This window comes from Eleutherodactylus coqui, chromosome 6, assembly GCF_035609145.1.
Source record: "Eleutherodactylus coqui strain aEleCoq1 chromosome 6, aEleCoq1.hap1, whole genome shotgun sequence".
Lineage (NCBI taxonomy): Eukaryota > Metazoa > Chordata > Amphibia > Anura > Eleutherodactylidae > Eleutherodactylus > Eleutherodactylus coqui.
In genome coordinates, this window is record NC_089842.1 from 239,777,367 (window position 1) to 239,798,817 (window position 21,451).

A 21,451-nucleotide genomic window follows, 5' to 3' on the forward strand; every position below is an offset into this window, starting at 1 on the left:
ATGCCCGGTTGGAGGCTCAGCAGCGCAAGCCAGCAGTCGGTCCGCTCTGTCAGACCCTGCAGCAGTTCGTGGGCCGTGTGCCTCTTATCTCCTAAGATGAGTAGTTTCAGCACGGCCTGCTGACGCTTGCCCACCGCTGTGCTGCCACGCCGCGCGACACCGACTGCTGCCGACGTGCTGCTGCTGACACATCTTGATTGCGAGACAGAGGTTGCGGAGGAGGAGGAGGGTGGTTTAGTGGAGGAAGCATACACTGCCGCAGATACCACCACTGAGCTGGGGCCCGCAATTCTGGGGGTGGGTAGGACGTGAGCAGTCCCAGGCTCTGACTCTGTCCCAGCCTCCACTAAATTCACCCAATGTGCCGTCAGGGAGATATAGTGGCCCTGCCCGCCTGTGCTTGTCCACGTGTCCGTTGTTAAGTGGACCTTGGCAGTAACCGCGTTGGTGAGGGCGCGTACAATGTTGCAGGAGACGTGGTCGTGCAGGGCTGGGACGGCATATCGGGAAAAGTAGTGGCGACTGGGAACTGAGTAGCGCGGGGCCGCCGCCGCCATCATACCTTTGAAAGCCTCCGTTTCCACAACCCTATACGGCAGCATCTCCAGGCTGATAAATTTGGCTATGTGCACGTTTAACACTTGAGCGTGCGGGTGCGTGGCGGCGTACTTGCGCTTGTGCTCCAACACTTGCGCTAGCGACCTCTGGACGGTGCGCTGAGAGACATTGGTGGATGGGGCCGAGGACAGCGGAGGTGAGGGTGTGGGTGCAGGCCGGGAGACGGTAGTGCCCGTGTCCTGAGAGGGGGGTTGGATCTCAGTGGCAGATTGGGGCACAGGGGGAGAGGCAGCGGTGCAAACCGGAGGCGGTGAACGGCCTTCGTCCCACCTTGTGGGGTGCTTGGCCATCATATGTCTGCGCATGCTGGTGGTGGTGAGGCTGGAGGTGGTGGCTCCCTGGCTGATCTTGGCGCGACACTGGTTGCACACCACTGTTCGTCGGTCATCTGCACTCTCAGTGAAAAACTGCCAGACCTTTGAGCACCTCGGCCTCTGCAGTGTGGCATGGCGCGAGGGGGCGCTTTGGGAAACAGTTGGTGGATTATTCGGTCTGGCCCTGCCTTTACCCCTGGCCACCGCACTGCCTCTTCCAACCTGCCCTGCTGCTGCCCTTGCCTCCCCCTCTGAAGACCTGTCCTCAGTAGGCGTAGCAAACCATCACCTCATCGCCCTGCTGCTCTTCCTCGGAATCCTCTGTACGCTCCTCCCTTGGTTTTACTCCAATTACTACTACCTGAGTGATACACAACTGTGTCTCATCGTCATCGTCCTCCTCACCCACTGAAAAGTCTTGAGACAGTTGCCGGAAGTCCCCAGCCTCATCCCCCGGACCCCGGGAACTTTCCAAAGGTTGGGCATCGGTCACGACAAACTCCTCCAGTGGGAGAGGATTCAGAACCATTGCTGCCCATTCTGGGCAAGGGCCCGAGAACAGTACCCGGGAGTCTGCCTGCTCCTCGGAATGTGTCATTGTAATGGATTGAGGAGGCTGGGAGGAAGGAGGAGCAGCAGCCAGAGGATTCAGAGTTGCAGCAGTGGACGGCGCAGAACTCTGGGTGGTCGATAGATTGCTGGATGCACTTTCTGCCATCCATGACAGGACCTGCTCACACTGCTCATTTTCTAACAAAGGTCTACCGCGTGGACCCATTAATTGTGAGATGAATGTGGGGATGCCAGAAACGTGCCTCTCTCCTAATCCCGCAGCAGTCGGCTGCGATACACCTGGATCAGGAGCTTGGCCTGTGCCCACACCCTGACTTGGGCCTCTGCGTCCTCGCCCGCGTCCACATCCACGTCCTCTAGGCCTACCCCTACCCCTCAGCATGCTGTATTACCAGTAGTGCAGAAACAGAACTCTGTAATTAAATGTGCTGCTTATTGGCCTGTGGTTGGAGGTTTACTTTGCTTACGGAACGCGCAGCAGAGCCAGGAAAGAATTTTTTGCAAGCCTGCTGTAACACTTAGCTGGCTGCGTATGAATTAGGACAACTACCCCCAGCAGAGACGCAGTACACTGAGGACGGTCACAGGCAGCCCAAATAGATTTTTTTTCCCAAATGTTTTTGGAAAAGCCCACTGCCTATATAGACTGTATATGTCTTCTGTCCCTGCCTCACCACTACTGGCCCTGGACTATGTAAAATTACTGCAGGACGCAATGCTCTGGACGCAATGCTCTGCACGGCCGATATACAAAAAAAAAAAAAAGGGCAACACTGCAAAAAGCAGCCTCAACAGTACTGCAGACGGTCAGATGTGGCCCTAAGAAGGACCGTTGGGGTTCTTGAAGCCTACAATAACTCCTAACACTCTCCCTATAGCAGCTCCAGCATCAGCAGCACTTTCCCTGAGCTATGTCTGAATGCATCTGTGGCGAGCCGCGGGAGGGGCTGATTTATATACTCGGGTGACACTTGATCTCACCAGCCACTCACTGCAGGGGGGTGGTATAGGGCTTGAACGTCGCAGGGGGAAGTTGTAATGCCTTCCCTGTCTTTCTATTGGCCAGAAAAGCGAGCTAACGTCTCAGAGATGAAAGTGAAAGTAACTCGAACATCGCGTGGTGCTCGTTTCGAATAACGAGCATCTCGAACACGCTAATACTCGAACGAGCATCAAGCTCGGACGAGTACGTTTGCTCATCTCTACTTCTAACCTCTATTACTAACTCTAACCCAACCCTAACTGGTACCTTATTCCCTCTCCCCCTCCTCCCCTATAAGCAACAACACCGAAAGACTTCTCATTCTAAATTTCCCAAAATCACACCCTACCATTTACACGCAAACAAAACTCGGTAACTAAATTGACAAACGAACTCGTCTTTACCTCTCTAAACACTAAAGGACTGAATACTCCTCAAAAGAGAAATAGAGTGATGTGGCTCTTGAGGAGACAAAAACCTCCATTGCGTTTCTTCAAGAGACCCATTTCAAAGAAGCGTCTCCCCAGAGATTCCCCCCAAAAATGTTTGACAGATGGCTCTTTAGCAACCATCCTAAGAGTGCTTCAAAGGGGGTAGCAATTGCACTACATCCCTCAGTACCCTTTATTGAGACAGGGAGTCTCTCTGATCAAGAAGGCCGCTTGTTATTTTTAAAGGGCAAGATACTGTCTGAAACGTTTACCCTTGCAAATCTTTATGTACCAAATAAGAACCAAGTGTCCTGGCTGATAGAAGCACTAAAAAAACTCTCAGCCTTTGCAGAAGGCAAAATAGTCATAGGAACAGACCTTAATCTGACACTAGACCCTATTTTAGATGAATCTTCTTGGAGATCTCAGATCTCTCAGAGAGTGTGAAAAAGACTCCATAAGGCGCTGAGCGAGTTAAAAATCTCTGACACCTGGAGGACCTTGAACTCTACAGGCAAGGACTATACCTTTTATTCTGCCCCCCCACACACACACACACACACACAAATCTTTTCAAAGAATTGATTACATTCTCACTTCCACATCACTAATCCAACACCTAAAATATGCTAACATAGGAAACATAACAGTCTCCGACCATGCCCCCGTCACAAGCTCTATCAGCTTGGCCCCTCCATCGCACAAGGCCTGGAGCTGGAGACTAAATGAAACAATCCTAGAGAACCAAGAAGCTCTGGAGAATATCTCCACCCATTTAAAAAACTATTTTAAGGAAAATCAATTAAACTCAGAAAAATATCCCTTAGTGTGGGAAGCCCACAAGGCATATATAAGAGACATCCTTATTTCTATTGGCTCCGCACAGAAAAAACAAAAACTCAAAAGAATAGAGGACATTCTAGCACAAATCTCCAAATTGGAACAGGTATCTAAACAAAACAAAGTAAAAGAATCCCAACCAGAACTAACAAGCTTAAGAGAACTGCTTAAAGATATACTAAATAGTAAATTCGCAAAATCTTTCCTATATTATAAACATCAACTTTTTGCCCATGGTAACAAGGGAGGCCAATTCATGTCCTCCTTAATAAAAAAAAAAGCTAGAAGAAAAACACACATAAATATCTGACGCAGAAGGAAAGACACACAGTGAAACCCTAAAGATAGCAAAAACTTTCCAAAAATTTTACTCACAACTATATAACCTGAACCTAGGAGAAGGCCAAACTAACGAAACAAAACGAACGAAACACCTATTCGAAAGCAATTTTGCCCCACTCCTAGAAAATATCTCCTCGTCCTTGCAAACTTACGACCTACCAGTAATTTCATGGTTTGGCCGGAGAAACCTCCTACAAACATACGTGGTCCCTAAGATCTTATATAAAATGCTAATGCTCCCAATCTACCTACCGGACTCCTTCTTTAAACAGATAGATCAAAATTCTCCAAATTTATTTGGAAACATAGGAGACCCCGTCTTACCCACAACTTACTGACACAGAAGAGAGACTTCGGGGGTATAAATTTGCCGGACATGTATCGATACTATAACGCAATTCAACTAACCAGATGGCTAGAGCTAACTAACCCTTCAAAAAATAAAATAGTAAGAAATTTAGCGTAAGCCACCTATGGTAAATATTTCGTAAGAGACATGTGGTTTCCCATACAAAAATCTTATAGGAAGTCCACCTTTGATCACTCTTGAAAGGTGCATGCAAGATTTGGGATACTCTCCGAGCCGACCTGACACCACACCCATCCCCGACGGCCCCTCTATCCCTGATACCAGACTATTTGGGAGTAAATTTGGACCCTCACACAGAGAAATTATGGTTCGCCTTTGAGACGCAACTATTACCAACCTCTGGGTAGCTTGTATACCCAAAAGTAAACAATATATAGAAAACTTACTCTCACAGACAACATTACCACCACTCAACGCATTATCTTACCACCATATATACAAAACTCTAGAGAAATTTAACCAAGTCTATCCTTCTTCACGCTCATACACAGAACTGGAGCGAGTGATGACAACACGCAGCAACTCCAGCAGGAAACTTTCTGTAATCAAAAATGTTACTGGGGCCTGCCAATACTTCTGCTACTGAAATGTTACTGGGGTCTACCTATACTTGTTCTACAGAAATGTTACAGTGGTCTGCCTATACTTGTGCTACAGAAATGTTACAGGGGTCTGCCTATACTTCTACTACAGAAATGTTACAGGGGTCTGCCTATACCTTTGCTACTGAAATGTTACTGGGGTCCGGCGATACTTTTGCTACAGAAATGTTACTGGGGTTCGCCTATACTTTTACTACAGAAATGTTACAGGGGTCTGCCTATACTTTTGCTACAGAAATGTACTGTCTTCCGCCTATATTTTTTCTACAGAAATGTTACAGGGGTTTGCCTATACTTTTGCTACATAAGGGTTACTGGGGTCCACCTATACTCTTGCTACAGAAATGTTACTGGGGTCTGCCCATACCGTTTTAACTGAATGGTTTGAGCGGTTCGCCTATACTTTTGCTACAAAAATGTCACTGGGGTCCGCCTATGCAGTTTCTACTGAATGGTTTGAGGGGTTTACCTATACTTTTGCTACAGAAATGTTACTGGGGTCCCCCTATATTCTTGCTACAGAAATGTTACTAGGGTCCACCTATACTCTTGCTACAGAAATGTTACTAGGGTCTGCCTTTGCTGTGTGTGCACAAAGACTTCCCATTGCACTGTTTTACCCTTTTGGCACGAATACACTGACTGACTTGTGCGGAAATGTGGGCCAAGGCTGAGGTCCTTGGCGGAGTGAAACTCTGCCATGTTTGGACACTCTGATTTCTTTCTGTGTAATACCATCTTTGTGCACTCACAGCACAGGCGAGCCCAAGGAACTCAAAAACTTCCCATTGCAGTGTTGAGCTATCTGACACCTACACAGAATGAAGTGTGTGGGGACCCATGGATTTCCCATTGCAATTTAACTCACGGCACCATTGGTCACACAAGGTGGAGGCTTGGACCGAGCCTGACCCATGGCCCGCTCACGTACTTCCCACACAGAGTATTGCAGGTCCTACCTCAGTCATGTTTTCTCAGCCTTATTATGCCACCTCCTCCTCCTGCTTGGGGTCTGGGGATCAGCGCTGGGCAACTTGTATTTTCTCTCGTGTTACAACAGTTATCTGGAACAGTGGTTTGGGCCAAACAAAAGGAACGCTACTGCAATAATGAGAAGTTTACAGCTGCACTAGCTTCCGAGTCTGCTTTATGCCCATGATTAATGAGGGTGTGAGGCAAGGCAAAGGTAAAACTGCCATGTTCGGGAGCTCTGATTTCTTTGTGTGTAATACTTTCCTTGGGTTCCAGGGGCTCGCCTATGCTGTGGGTGCAGAAAGACTTGCCATTGCGATGTTTTACCTGTCTAGCACAATACACTGACTGACTAGGGTAGAAATGTGGGTCCAGGTCCTTGGTGGGTTGAAACTGTGCCATGCTTTGTGCACTCCGATTTCTTCCTGGGTAATACCATCTTTGTGCACCCACAGCATAGGCGAGCCCAAGGAACTCAAAGACTTCCCATAGCGGTGTTGAGCTATCTGACACATACAATTAATTGTGTGGGGACACATGGATTTCCCATTACTATGTATTTTGCGGCACCTTGGGTCACATAAGGTGGAGGCTTGGCCTCACCCTGGGCCCGCTCACGTGCTTCCCACACAGAGCATTGCTGCATTGTGGAGATGTGTCGAAGTGCTGGCACCTGAGCCCCCTTTATGCCCACGTTTGCGGCTCCTAACAATGTTGTGACGGAGGTGGCACAGTATTGGAATGATGATTGTACGTCAATTTGTCATCAATTCTCATCAGCATTGTGGGTTATCGCCCACACTTTCCAAGAGGGTCGCTGCCTGGCTCTGCCAACCCTCTGCAGTGTGTGCCTCTGGTTTCTCCTCATCCAGTACGCACTTATAAAAAGACATGGGGGTGGTGTGGCTTTGAGGAGAGCGTGTGGCATGAGGGCAGCTGAACGCTGCACAGGGAAACTTTTGTGTGCTCTGTGGATGCAGGGGGGGTTGGACAGCAATGCCAGCATGTAACCCAGGAGAAGTGACAGCAGTGTCACCCACAGGCAGTGATTGTCCTTGGTTGCAGGTAGTGTGGTGCTTAGCTAAGATGTGCCAACGCATGTGCCTTGCTAATGAGGGTTTGTCCGAATAAAATTGTTATGGGGGTTACGCCAGACTCTTGCCCCCAATTTGGCTTAATAGTGGCACCTGGGAGCCTCATATGCAGCCCTGCATGTTGTCCTTGCCCTTCCCTATCCGTTTCTGTGGTGTTTCCATGACTTTCTGATGTTTTCTGGTGTTTGACAAGTCATCACCTCTGGGGAGCATCGGTCCCATACAAAGATGTTCGAGTTGCCCTTGACTTTAATGGGGTTTGTTACTCGAAACAAGTTCTCGAGTATTACGGAAAGTTTAACTTGAGCAACGAGCACCCGAGCAATTTCGTGCTCGCTCATCTCTATTAGAGATGTATATGTGTTAACCAATTTATGATCTTAAAGATAGGCAATATATAAGCAATGGCCCTTAGAAAAGTTCTGCCTTCAGACTAACATGACTGCATATACTAAGCTTTAATAACCAATGACAATAATGATAAATTGTAACAGGCAATGCATATGCATGAGCAGGGTGTCTCTTAGTCTTGTTTTCAATGTCTTTGTCTAAAAAACCTATAAATACTTCAACTTGTTAACAAATAAGTTGAGTCAGTCACGACATACAAAAAGTTCTGTGTGACCTGTTGATAATTCTCCAAGCTGCTCGTATTTTAACCCCTTAGTGACGAATCCTGTTTGCGCCTTAGTGACGGAGCCAAATTTTGGAAATCTGACACGCGTCGTTCAACGTAGCATAACTCCGTAAAGGTTTTGCATATCCAAATGATTCTGTTATTTCGCCACATGTTGTACTTCATTTTTGTTGTAAAAAGAGACCGATATAATTTGTGTATATTTATTAAAAGTACCAATATTGGAAAAAGTTTGAAAAAATTGTCATTTTTTTTCACATTCTCAACTGTAATATCTCAAATATGTCCAAACATACCGTACAAATTTTTGATAGGATATATATTTTCATCTGTTTACTTTATTCTGAATGCACATTTGAAAAACTTTTGTGTTTTTTTTATCCATTTAGAGGACGTACAAATTTAACATTACTTTTCAGCATTTTGTGGAACACTTTGTTTTCCTGCACCAAGCCAAGTTTGCAAAGGCTCATGAGTGTCAGAATAATAGATCCCCCCGAAATGACCCCATTTTAAAAACTACACCCCTTAATGTATTCACTGAAGGATGTCATGAGTATTTTGACCCCACCAGTTTTTTTCAGGAATTAATTCAATTTAGAAGAGAAAAAATAAAATTTCATATTTTTGCAAATATGTCATTTTAAGACATATTTTTTTCCTATAGTGCCCATAAAAAAGGGGGATTTACAACCCAAAATGGATACCCATGTTTCTTTGTGGTTAAAAATATACCCTTTGTGGCCCTAATCTTATATCTGGATGCACAACGGGGCCCAAAATGAAAGGAGTAGTCGGTGTCTTTCAGAACATAAATTTAGCTTGAAGGCGTTTTAGGCCCCATAGCACTTTTGTAGAGCACTTGAGTGGCCAAAACCAAAGAGAACCCCCACAAATGACCCCATTTTGAAAACTAGACCCCTTAACGAATTTATCTAGTGGTGTACTGCACAGTTTTTGAATAAATTCAAGGAAAGCAAAAGGAAAAAATTGTGATTTTCGTTTTTTTGGCAATTCTGCCTTTTTAAAAACTGCTTTTTTTGTACAGCACACACATGAATCAAGACTTGCACCCCAAAATGGATACCCCTGATTGTCCCGTGCTCAGAGACATATCCATTGTGGCCATAATCTTTTGTCTGGATGCACAACGGGGCCCAAAATGAAAGGAGTAGTCGGTGTCTTTCAGAACAGAAATTCAGCATGAAGGTGATTTAGGCCCCATTGCCCACTTGTAGAGCCTGTGAGTGGCCAAAACGACAGATATCCCCAACAAATGATCCCATTTTGAAAACTAGACCCCTTAACGAATTTAACTAGGGGTGTACTGTGTATTTTCCCACTACAATTTTTGAATAAATCTAAGCAAAGCAGTAGGAAAAAAATTACAATTTTCATTTTTTTGGCAGTTGTTTCAATTGAACAACTTTTTTTTTTTGTACAGCACAGATAGGAATGAAGACTTTCACCCCAAAATGGATACCCCTATTTGCCCCAAGTTCAGAGCCATACCCCTTGTGGCCCTAATCTACTTAAAGGACACATGGCTAGGCCTATAATGGAAGGAGCACCTGTTGGATTTCAGAGTACAACGGAATAAATTCCAGGCCCCATTTCGCACTTGTAGAGCCATTGAACGTCCAAATCGATAAAGAACCCCCTCAAATGACCCCATTTTAAAAACTAGACCCCCTATCGAATACATATAGGGTTGTATTGAGTATTTTGACCCCACAGTATTTGAATAAATCTAAGCAAAGCAGAAGGAAAAAATTACGATTTTCATTTTTTTTTGGCAATTTTGTCAATTTAAAAACAGTTTTTTTGTACAGTGTACATAGGAATGCAGACCTTCACCGCAAAATGGATACCCCCGTTTGTCCCGTGTTCAAAAACATACCCATTGTGGCCCTAATCCACTTAAAGGACACATGGCAAGGCCTGTAATGCAGGGAACACTCGTTGGAGTGCAGGACACAACTGAATACATTCCAGGCCCCATTGCCCACTTGTACGGAATAAAAATTGACACCTTAAAAAAATCCCCCGCCCCCCTCCCCCCACACACACACTCCGCGCCCTTTTCGGCATTCCCCAAATCTTAGATAAAAGTAATAATGTGAACTGTGTAGTATTTCCAAAGACAGAGGTAATTACGGATGCTGGTTGGGATGGATACATGGGGCAATAAAACCGTGTTTCCCCCCTCCTCTCATGCTTTTTTGGGGTATTTTGTGACCTCAGTAGCGAGTATGGGGTGTAAAAAGTGGCGCTCTGTGAGTCTCCGTAAGCTTGATGAGGTGTGGCGGTCTCACACAGAAGACGCTCAACAAGGTGCTCCTGGAACTGCAGGAAGGCGAACGTTCCCGGGGCTTCTTCTAAATTGCGTATTACAGGTAGAGGTCTGAATAACGCCGGGCTCACGCAGCCGTAGGTGGAATCTGCTTGCGGAGGCCCGCAGTGGATCCCAGCTGTGAGCCCGGCTGTGACCCTGCGTACGGCCCCGTAATGTACTGCGCATAACTGCCTAGTCACACAGGCGGTCATGCGCATTCCTTTTTATTTTTGTTTGTATTTCCTGCACCATCGCTTAGCGATGACGCGGGTACCCACAGGCCCTACACAATGTAGTTGCATATGGGCTGTGGATATATCCGTGACCATGGAGCACAATGGGCTCTATGTTGCGGATATCTGTTGTAAAATAGAACCTGCTGTGTTCTCTTTTCTGCAAGTAGATTACGCAATTCCGACCCACTAATGTGAGCAGAATTGTTTAATCCAATGCGGGAGATCTGTGTATTACCGCGGATCAGACGCATGCGGAATCCGTAATTCGCTACCTTTTTATCACGTGACTGGCGACCGCTGAACAAGGTCACTGCTCCAGGCTCTCGGTGATCGCTGGTCGCTGTGAGTTAGGAGATTTTAAATTTCCTGGGCTCCCTGACTCCTGCACATGTGTCCGGTGTTTTGCCAGCGGTCGCATGTGCAGAATCCGGGAAAGTTCACAGAGGAAGATCGCGTCGGGATGCAGATACGGAGGCCTCCGGTAAAAAGTTTCATCTTATCTCACCGATCGCATCGGTGAGGAGAGATGAACCTTCACCTTTTTTTAACTTTTATGTGATCGCCATTATCCATTGGCTCACCGCAGCCCCCCGTGAAATCTCCAGGCTCTCTGCTAGGTTTTGTAGCCAGGAGCAGGGAGATTTCAAATTACCCTGGCAATCCACAGCTTTTGCGCTGCGCCTGCCATTTTGGCGACGGACACGTGCGCAGAAGCTGGGGTAAGATCCGCGGATAAATCCGCGGGCCTTAGGTACGTCATTTCATCCTCCCTCACGGATATGATTCATGGGGGGAGATGAAACGTAAGCTTTTTGTACTTTTTTAAAACTTTTTAAAACTTTTTTTTTTACTTTTTACACTTTTTTTTTTTTACTTTTTACACTTTTTTTTAACTTTACATGATCACTGTTATCCATTGGATAACAGTGATCATGTCCCTGGTGAAATCTCTCTGCTCTTGGCTACACATGGCAACCAGGGGCAGAGGGATTTTAAATTTCCCAGGGCTCGAGCCCCTCTGTGCACGCGCCCGATGATTGACATCGGGCGCGCATGCGCAGATGGGGACTTCGGGTCCCAGAACATCGGGGGGGACCGAGGTGAGTATTTTCACCTCCCCTCATGGATCCGATCCATGAGGGGAGGTGAAACTTTTTGAACTTTTTCGCGATCGCCGCTATCCAATGGATAGCGTCGATCACGGGCCCGGGCTTCTGCTCACAGCGGTCCCCGATAACATCTCCTGGTTCCCGGCTACCTTCAGGAGCCGGAAGCCAGGAGTTTTTAAATTTGCCGGGGGTTCCCGGGCTTCTGCGCATGCGCGTGACGTCATCGTCTGGCTTGCATGCGCAGAAGGCCGGCGGTGGGTCCAGGAGACAAGCCGGGTGAGTTTTTCAGCTGCCCTGATGGATCCGATCCATCAGGGCAGCTGAATAGCTAACTTTTTTTTCTTTTGTTTTACTGCATTGTGATGAGCGCTATCCATTGGATAGCGCCGATCGCAATGCCGGGGGGGGGGGGGGGGGGACTGCCCAGCCCAGGATGACAGCTCCATGCTGTCGGCTACCTGCGGGCACCAACAGCATGGAGCTGTCACGTCCTCAGGCAAGTGGGCATTAATCCTATGAGGAAGCATAATACTACGTCCTCTGGGATTAAAGCCCACTTACTGAGGATGTAGTTTCCCAATGGGACCGTCACTAAGGGGTTAAACCTTAATTTGAAACACAAGAATATACCTCTAGTGCTCCACTGCACTGACATTTCTTTTCTCTTTCCTTTCCTTCTCCTTCCTTCTTTTCTACCTCCCCTTTTCCAATTTTATTTATTGTTTTTTTTATTTTGTAACACCTTCCCCCCCTCCCTCACCTTTCCTTTCTTCCTGCCATCCACATTCAATCAATCATTGTTTTCTGCCATCCACATTCAATCAATCCTTCCTTCTTGCCATCCCCATTCAATCATTCCTTCCTTTAATCTTTCCTTCCTTCAATCCTTCTTTCCTTCCTTCAAGGCTTCCTTCCTTCAAACCTTCCTTCCTCTCTTTTCTTTCCTCGTTTATGCCCTTCCTACATCTATCCTTCATTTCTCCATCCTTCCATCTTTCCTTCTTTAAATCCTTCTTTCCTTTCTTCTTCCCTGTCTCCCATCCATCCATCTTGGCTTTTGCTTGAATAATAGACAATAAAAGTGACCATGTTTTACCTTTGATTCTAAATGTACAATTTAAACTTGTGACCTTATTGTATTTCATGATGTTACAGAAATCACAAGTCTAAAGTTAAGCTACAAATTGGACCAACAGAGAATAGATAATGATTTATTGCAAAGGTCTCAAAACACATCGGAGAAATGAGTTAGGGGATTCAAAAGTTTACAGAGGGGATTAATAAAAAAGAAGCAAAAAATATATAACAAGGTCCCCACATCATTCACGTTTTGTAAGAAAACCCCATCTATATCACTCTGTACAATTGCTTGTAAGTAGAATTTAAATAACACTTTTTCTTCTCATTATTGTTTATTCTAACAATATAGATTTTAATACTTTGCTTCCTGTTTTTAAACTTGCTGATTATTACCTGTAAGACATTTACCACTACCACAAAATGAAACATTAAGCACAGCACACTGGCCTAGCGTTAGCCCTGCTGCTTTACAGTTCAGATCCAACCAAGGGTGACATCTTCATAGAGTCTGTATGTTCTCTCCTACAAACAACTTTAAATTTCTCCCCCTCTTACTTTAAGGTCTGCGGTCAGATTCTAGTGTAAGTATAGATAATCTGTGTACAGTGTTGTGGAATATGTATGTGCTATATGAATGAGTAAAATAAATAATAGTGCAAAAAAGTGACATACATGTAAATCACTGGCTCTATGTACTATAGTAAGCATGAAACTCCATACATATACAGCTTTATGGACCTATTGTTTTTATTCTTGGGATGCATTTCTTTGTAACATATAAGACGTCTTTATATAATTCTTTTCCATGGATTTTTTTCCAGTTTTCTGTTTTATTAGGGGTAATGTGTTCAAAGTTTACAGGGCAGATATGGCAACACTTTAGGTTTGTGTGGGCATTGTTTTTTTTGTTTTTTTATATATATAGATATTTATTTTATACTCTTAACTTTTTTTTTCTATCTCTTACCAGATCCTTTCCTAAATTTTCTGAAAAAGTTTAAAAATTATTTTTTTTTCCATGAAATATTGAAACCATCTGAATGTTATGGAACAGCTAAACCTAACTGTTTCACCTAGGTTCATCTTACTTGGGTTATCCACTGACCCTCAACTGAAAGTAATTTTTTTCCTCATATTTTTGATAATGTATTTAATGACTATATCAGGAAACCTTCTGCTGATCACCGTTGTGAGGATCAATCCAGCTCTACACAGCCCCATGTACTTTTTTTTGACCAACCTCGCCATCATTGACATCTCCTACTCCTCTTCCGTCGTTCCCGTCCTCCTAAGGAACACCTTAGCAGAAGACAGAAGTATTTCCTTTTTAGGTTGTGCAACACAGATGTATGTCTCCTTAACTTTGGGAGGAACAGAATGCACATTACTTGCCATCATGGCCTATGATAGATTTGCCGCTATTTGTAGACCTTTGCATTATAACACCATAATGAATAAGACCTTGTGTTTTTACTTAGCTGTGGGATCATTAGGTGTTCAGTTAATTGACTCTATTCTGCAGGTGTCTATCACATTGCAACTTTCTTTCTGCAATTGTCGCAACATCAGCAACTACTTTTGTGAGATACCCGCTTTCTTACGAATATCTTGTGGAGATACCGTTGTTAATGTATTAGTTGTATACGTTATTGCAGGAATTTTTATTATGTGTGCTTTCTTATTGATTCTAATATCATATGCCCACATTATTTTCAGTATTCTGAAGATGGCTTCATCACAAGGGAGACAGAAATCCTTCTCCACGTGTGCCTCTCACCTCACTGCCGTCTCCCTCTTCTATGGGACACTTATGTCTATGTATCTACAGCCTCACTCGAAAAAAAATTGTCACTACTCTAATGAAAGAGACAAGCTATTGCCTATTCTTTATACAGCAGTTATTCCAATGTTAAACCCATTTATATATAGTGTGAGGAACAAGGATGTGAAAAACACCCTCATCAATCTACTGAAGAGTAAGCTATATCACAAAAGTAGTGGACCTAAACATTTATTCCCTTGGGCCCAGATCTCCACAAATTTCTAGAATTCTATGAAGTACTGCCATTAATTTAAGTGATTATATTTCAGGTCCTCACAATGATTTATGTTTCACAATTCCCTTCATTTAGAGACAGTTTGCATGTGGTCGGATCACAAAATTTGGAATTCGGCCCTACTCTAGAAGCAAGGAAGAGAGTAGAGCAAGGCAAACAAAGCTTAGGCAAAATACCTAAGCAAGGGAGTATGCTTTCCATTAAAGGGGTTGTCCCGCGGCGAAAGTGAAATTTTTTTTTTTTCACTTACCCCCGCATTCTGCCCTGTTAAAAATAAGCATGGGTTAGTTTTTAAAAAGCACTTTGCGCTTACCTGCATCAGCGTCTGCAGCTTCTTCTTTTCTTCTTGTGAAGATGGCGCCGCTGGTCTTCTCCCACGGTGGACCGCAGGTCTTCTCCCATGGTGCACCGTGGATTTTCTTCTCCTTCCTTGCGTTCCATTGCCGATTCCAGCCTCCTGATTGGCTGGAATCGGCACACGTGACGGGGCGGAGCTACAATGACGACGCGGTGACCAGCTCTCCGGCACGAGCGGCCCCATTCACCAGCCAGAAGACCGGACTGCGCAAGCGCGTCTAATCGGGCGATTAGACGCTGAAATTAGACGGATCCATGGCGACGGGGACGCCAGCAACGGAGCAGGTAAGTGAATAACTTCTGTATGGCTCATATTTAATGCACGTTGTATATTACAAAGTGCATTAATATGGCCATACAGAAGTGCTGAACCCCACTTGCTTTCTCGGGACAACCCCTTTAAGCTTGGGTAGGCCCAAACAGGAAGCAAGATAACTTTTGCCAATAGCAATATTGGCCATCCTCTTAAACTGTAGGGTTAAAGGAAAATAATGGCCTACAGGGATAAGGAGTAAAACAAATGCAGTACAATACTTTCAAGCATGAAGCAGCTGCCACTAATGACTGATTTATAAACTGGCAACAAAATCCTTAGATATATATTCTTTTATATCTGTACGGCGACCCGCACACAGGCGGGATTTCCCGAGAAATTTCCGCAGCTGAAAGCCTGCATAGGATTGCGTTAACAAACGGTCGCGGCATGCTCTATTTCTGAGCGGGGCTCGCAGAACCCCGCACAGAAATATTACTCACCCTCCGCCGGCAGCCCGGCAAGCCGGCAGATCAAATAGCCGGCGGGTGAGTACGCGCTGGTCCCTGCAGGCGCTCGTGTTGGGTCCCGCGGCGAGAATCCTCACCACCGGATCCGACCCACCCGTCTGCAGGCGGCCTACTGCTCCAAACACTTCATAAAATACTGCTTTAGTAATCTGAAACAAGGGACAATGATATTCTGAGTCTGATGAAAAACTAACAAATCGCTTTTCATGTTATTGAAAGACTATAGGACTGTTGACAAAGATAACGTCATCCAGCTATTCTCATTATTCAGGTCTTTGTTTTATTACTTAATTGTACTTTTAGGGAAGGGCAGATGGGCTGCATACAGAGATGGGCAAAAGCATATGACCGCATCAATAGTTTTTGAAAAGTCAACATTTTTGCTGAACCAAGATGCTTTGCTAGTAAAAACAGAATCTACAAATCTTTATTCTTTCCCTAAAAGTCCATATTTTAGAAAGCATTTTCTTTTACTGGAACAATATGGGCACATATTACAAATTAATACTCTCCCCCAGATAAGGAGTCTAAGGATAAAGAGCAATATTTCAGAGTCAATTAAATTTGGATCAGATTTTTTAAGACTTATCACCCTAGGCTGGCATCACAAGTATGGAAAGCCTAGATTCAACCAAAACGTTTTCTGTCCTTTTTAACTACTTGTTCAGTGCCAAAATGATCTCCAACCAACTATAGATATAACAATTTGGACATCAATGTATTTTTTTTGTAAATACTTTTTTTATTGAGAGTAAAAGGACAAATGGCATACAATAATAAAGCAGTACTATCAGGAATAGCATAAGGTTATATTGCATGTACATTTCCATGAAAATGCTTTAACATGTTTAACTTTATTCCCAACACAGGCAGGGAGGAAAGATTGGAAGGGAGAAGTGATCAAGAAGAAGGGGGATGTGGGAGGGGGATTGGGATTTTAGGGCTAGATTCCACGCAAGGTGAAGGTTGATACACACAAGTACATGCTTATTCCATGAGTGATATCTGCTATAAGAAAAGGTAGGGAGAATCACATATCAAAAGGATAAGTTATTCAAATCAAGGCTGTTAGAGAACATCAATGAGAAGTCAGGGCCAGATCTGCCAAGGCTTCCACATAGATCTAAATGTTTCAGGTGTTCTGGAAGCCCAGCTCGTCAATTCCTCAAATCTACAGATTTCATTTACCCTGGCAATCCATTGGTTTGTGGTAGGTGCAGAGAGTTAAAGCCATTGCAGGGGATTAAGGATTTGGCCGCCATTATGAGATGGGTAATTAGGTTGGTCCTGGAAGGATTTTAAATAGAGGAGGGTCTGGAGAAAAAAAATCACACAGTCAGGGGAGAACCTAAAGGTACTATGTCCCGTATTGTTTGTACCACTTGGTCTCAAAATGGTCTCAATGCAGGACATGACCACCATATGTGAATTAGGGAGCTCACGTGTTCATTACAGCACCAGCAGAGTTAAAAGTCAGGAAGTTTATAGGCAAACAGCCATTCAGGTAATTTGTACCATCTTGTTAACAATTTACAGTGGTTTTCTTGTAGTCTGACAAATTTAGAATGGCCATGTGAGCTACCCAATATAGCTTTCACCTCTCTGTCAGTTTAATTTTAAGTTCATTTTCCCATGAAACTATAAACGCTGGCCTGAGGACAGTCTGAGGAGCGACAAATTTCCTTTTAAAGCAAGATCATTTCCTCCTGGAGCTGCTACATGCTAAGATAATCTGCTAACAGGCGGGAGGATGGGAATGCTTTGTTAAATTGCTCAAGGCTTTTAGATAGGTGGAGACTTAGAAGGGGTTAAAAGGAGGGACTGTTGTCTGAGACAGCAGCCTCACTAGAAGTTGTTTGCTCTTAGATATATGGGAGAATCAGAGGTCTGCAATTGAGAGGTCAAAGAGGAAAGACTGACTCCCCTCAGAGGGAATCCCAGATCCTGCATGCACCACTCAGAAGGGGATCAAAAGAAGATTTGCTTTACAGTTTTGCGAAGGAAGCCATAAGTCTCTAAGTAAGCGTTTTCCATACGAGTCTTGGGCTAAGTATCTCATAATTCTTTTTTTCCAAGGTGTTAGTTAATTCAATTCATCTGATCAGTTGGATTGATTTATAGTATTGAGATTTATTAGGTATGTTTATCCCACCGCATTCCCTCCTCTGGACCAGGAGGCAGCAAATCATACGAGGCCTTTTATGCTTTCAGATTAATCTTGAGAAGTTTAATCTTTTTTTTTTTATAAGATACATCAAGAGCATTTGTAATTTATATATATATATATATATATATATATATATATATATATATATATATATATATATATATATATATACGAGAGCAGGGGCGTACCTAAAGGCTCAGGGGCCCGGGTGCAAAAGTTCAGCTCAGCCCCCCCCCCCCCCCCCCGGGCCTCCACCTCACACTCCCCCGTACCCATACCTAGATCGTGCTGCAAACATGATCTGCCCCTTGGCATAATCTTTCCAAACATGACGCATTTCCTGAACATAAAAATTTGTTTGTAGCCCCGCAGGCCACTCTCTCACACACACTGCTTTTTACCGCTATTAGCACAGCGCCCCGAGTGCCGTACTAACCGCGGTACAACACTCCCATAGATTTTAATGAGGTTACTCAAACCTGCGCTCGAACGCGGTGTTTCTAACACTATGATTTTCGAGAGCTGTCTGTTCTGTTCCTGCATTTTCGTGGTTTTTAACACATAGCATCACCCATCACAATGATGGGGTGCATTAAAAAGCGCTGTCACACGCTGTAACCTGTGTTAGAAAAGGCTGCTTGAAATTCCGGTCAAAATGCTACGATTTCGAGCTGCGTTTTCTGAACACGTGTGTGAGAGCGGCCTTAGGGGGGCTCATATTTTTGTTGCACTTTAGAACCACAATAAAGAAAAACACATAAAAAACCTGCATGCAGTATTTAAAGACCACGTAAGTTATTAAGGAGCTGCAGACACTATTAAAAACTGCATGCGGTTTGGATGCGTTTTATTATTGTGTGTAAAGTGTCCAAATGAATACAGTAAATCCAGGGAGAGGGAGAGGGAGAGGGAGAGGGAGAGGGAGAGGGAGAGGGAGAGAGAGAGAGAGAGAGAGAGAGAGAGAGAGAGAGAGAGAGAGAATGATGGGTGGATAGATAGTATATAGATAGATATGAGATGGATAGATAGTAGATAGACAGTAGACAGGTAGATAGATAGTATATAGATAGATATGAGAGTGATAGATAGTAGATAGATAGATAGTAGATAGATAGTATAAAGATAGCTAGATAGTATATAGATATATAAATAAATAGTAGATAGATAGTATATAGATAGATAGTATAGAAATAGATAGAATATAGATAGATAGATAGAATATAGATAGACAGAATATAGATAGATAGAAAGTATATAGATAGTACATAGATAGATAGATATGAGATAGATAGAGATAGATAAATAGTAGATAGATAGACAGATAGATATATATGAGGTAGATAGATAGGAGATAGATAGGAGATAGATAGATAGATAGATAGATAGATAGATAGATAGATAGATAGATAGATAGATAGATATGAGATAGATAGATATGAGATAGATAGGAGATAGATAGTATATAGATAGATAGAATATAGATAGATAGGAGATAGATAGATAGATAGATAGTATATAGATTGATAGATAGATAGGAGATAGATATGAGAGACAGATAGATAGATAGATAGACAGATAGATAGATATGAGAGATAGATAGATATTAGATAGATAGATAGATAGATATGAGATAGATAGATAGATATGAGATAGATAGATAGGAGATAGAAGATACATAGATAGATAGATATAAGATAGATAGATATTAGATAGATAGTAGACAGATAGATAGTATATAGATAGCTATATATGAGATTGATAGATAGTAGATAGATAGACAGATAGTAGATAGATAGACAGTGTATAGATATGGGAGATAGATAGATATGAGATAGATAGATAGAATATAGATAGATAGAGAGTATATAGATAGATAGTAAATAGATAGATATGAGATAGATAGATAGATAGATAGATAGATAGATAGATAGATAGATAGATATGAGATAGATAGATAGATAGATAGATAGATAGATATGAGATAGATAGCAGATAGACAGATAGCAGATAGATAGTATATAGATAGAAAGGAGATAGATATGAGAGATAGATAGACAGATAGGAGATAGATAGATAGATATTAGATAGATAGATATGAGATAGATAAATAGATAGATAGATAGATAGATAGAAGATAGATAGATAGATATGAGATAGATAGATAGATAGATAGATAGATAGATAGATAGATAGACATGAGATAGATAGATGGATAGAGGAGGGAGACAAACAGACACACACACATATATACACTTACCCCAGGGCACGGTCCACTTCTCCTCCATGTGACAGCAGCAGCAGGAGAGGTAAACTCAGCAGGAGAGGTAAACGCAGAGGCTTCCGTGCAACAGGAAGCAGGGGGCAGCACATGATCACATGATCATTGTGCCCTGCCGTTCCATGTGACCTCCTCCCTCCACCCCTGCCGGCCCATGTGAGTACCTCCCTGCTCTTCCTCTCAGGCTGGCCGTTCTCGCTGCCGCATGATGGGAATCTTGCTGCAGATAGAAAGGCCAGCCATTAATGCACTGAATGTGCATGTGGGCATGGCGGAGGGCGGCCTCGGGGCCCCCTAAGCCCAGGGGCCGGGTCGCCATTGCGACCCCAGCAGCCCCTGACGCTACGCCTATGTACGAGAGTCTTACGGGCAAACCAAGAAAGCACCAGTAGATCATATGTTTGTAGAAGCAAAGAGATTTCTTTAAGAAAGAGTGCAAAATTATTGTCATAAAGGTGTTCTAGGTCTTTGGTAGAAATGAGCGAGCACCAAAATACTCGGGTGCTTGTTCCTCAAGTCGAACTTCCCGCGATGCTCGAGAGCTCGTTTTGAGTAACAAGCCCCATTGGAGTCAAAAAAACGACTCGTGCATTTTTGTATATGACCGATGTTCCGCTTGGGTTTTGACTTGTGAAAATCTGGAAAACCTACGAAAGTGATGGAAACGCCACAGAAATGGATAGGGCAGGGCAACATGCAGGGCTGCATCTCAGGCTCCCAGGTCTCACTATTAAGCCACAATAGCGGCAAGAGCGTGCCCCCCCCCCCCCAACCATTTGTACTTCGGACAAACCCTCATTAGCAAGGCACACCCTAGCTAAGCACCACACTACCTCCAACCAAGCACAATCACTGCCTGCGGGTCCTAAGGCTGCCTCTTCTCCTGGGTTACATGCTGCCCAACCCCACGCACGATTCTGCTTCCACAGCGCACACAAAAGTGTCCCTGCGCAGCCTTCAACTACCCTCATGCCACACGCTCGCTTCATAGCCACACCACCCTCACGTCTATTTCTCAGTGCGTCTGTGATGAGGAGGAACCGGAGGCACACACTGCAGAGAGTTGGCAGGGCTAGGTAGCGACCTTCTTTAAAAGGGGGGGGGGGGGCGATAGCCCACAATGCAGTTGAGAATCAATGAGAAATTGATGTTCGATCTTCATTCCAGCAGCAGTATAGGCAGATCCCTGTAACATTTCTGTAGCAGCAGTATAAGCAGATGCCTGTAACATTTATTTAGCAGAAGCATAGGCAGACCCCTGTAACATGTCTGTA

General features: G+C 44.0%; 1 protein-coding gene across 1 annotated transcript; it reads left to right on the plus strand.

Moving 5' to 3' along the window:
- The first annotated feature begins 13,580 nt into the window (after window positions 1–13,580).
- Window positions 13,581–14,582, plus strand: LOC136571934 (olfactory receptor 5AR1-like). Its single transcript, XM_066572552.1, has one exon. It carries the CDS (start codon window positions 13,581–13,583, stop codon window positions 14,580–14,582), a length of 1,002 nt encoding a protein of 333 aa, XP_066428649.1.
- The last annotated feature ends 6,869 nt before the right edge of the window (window positions 14,583–21,451 follow it).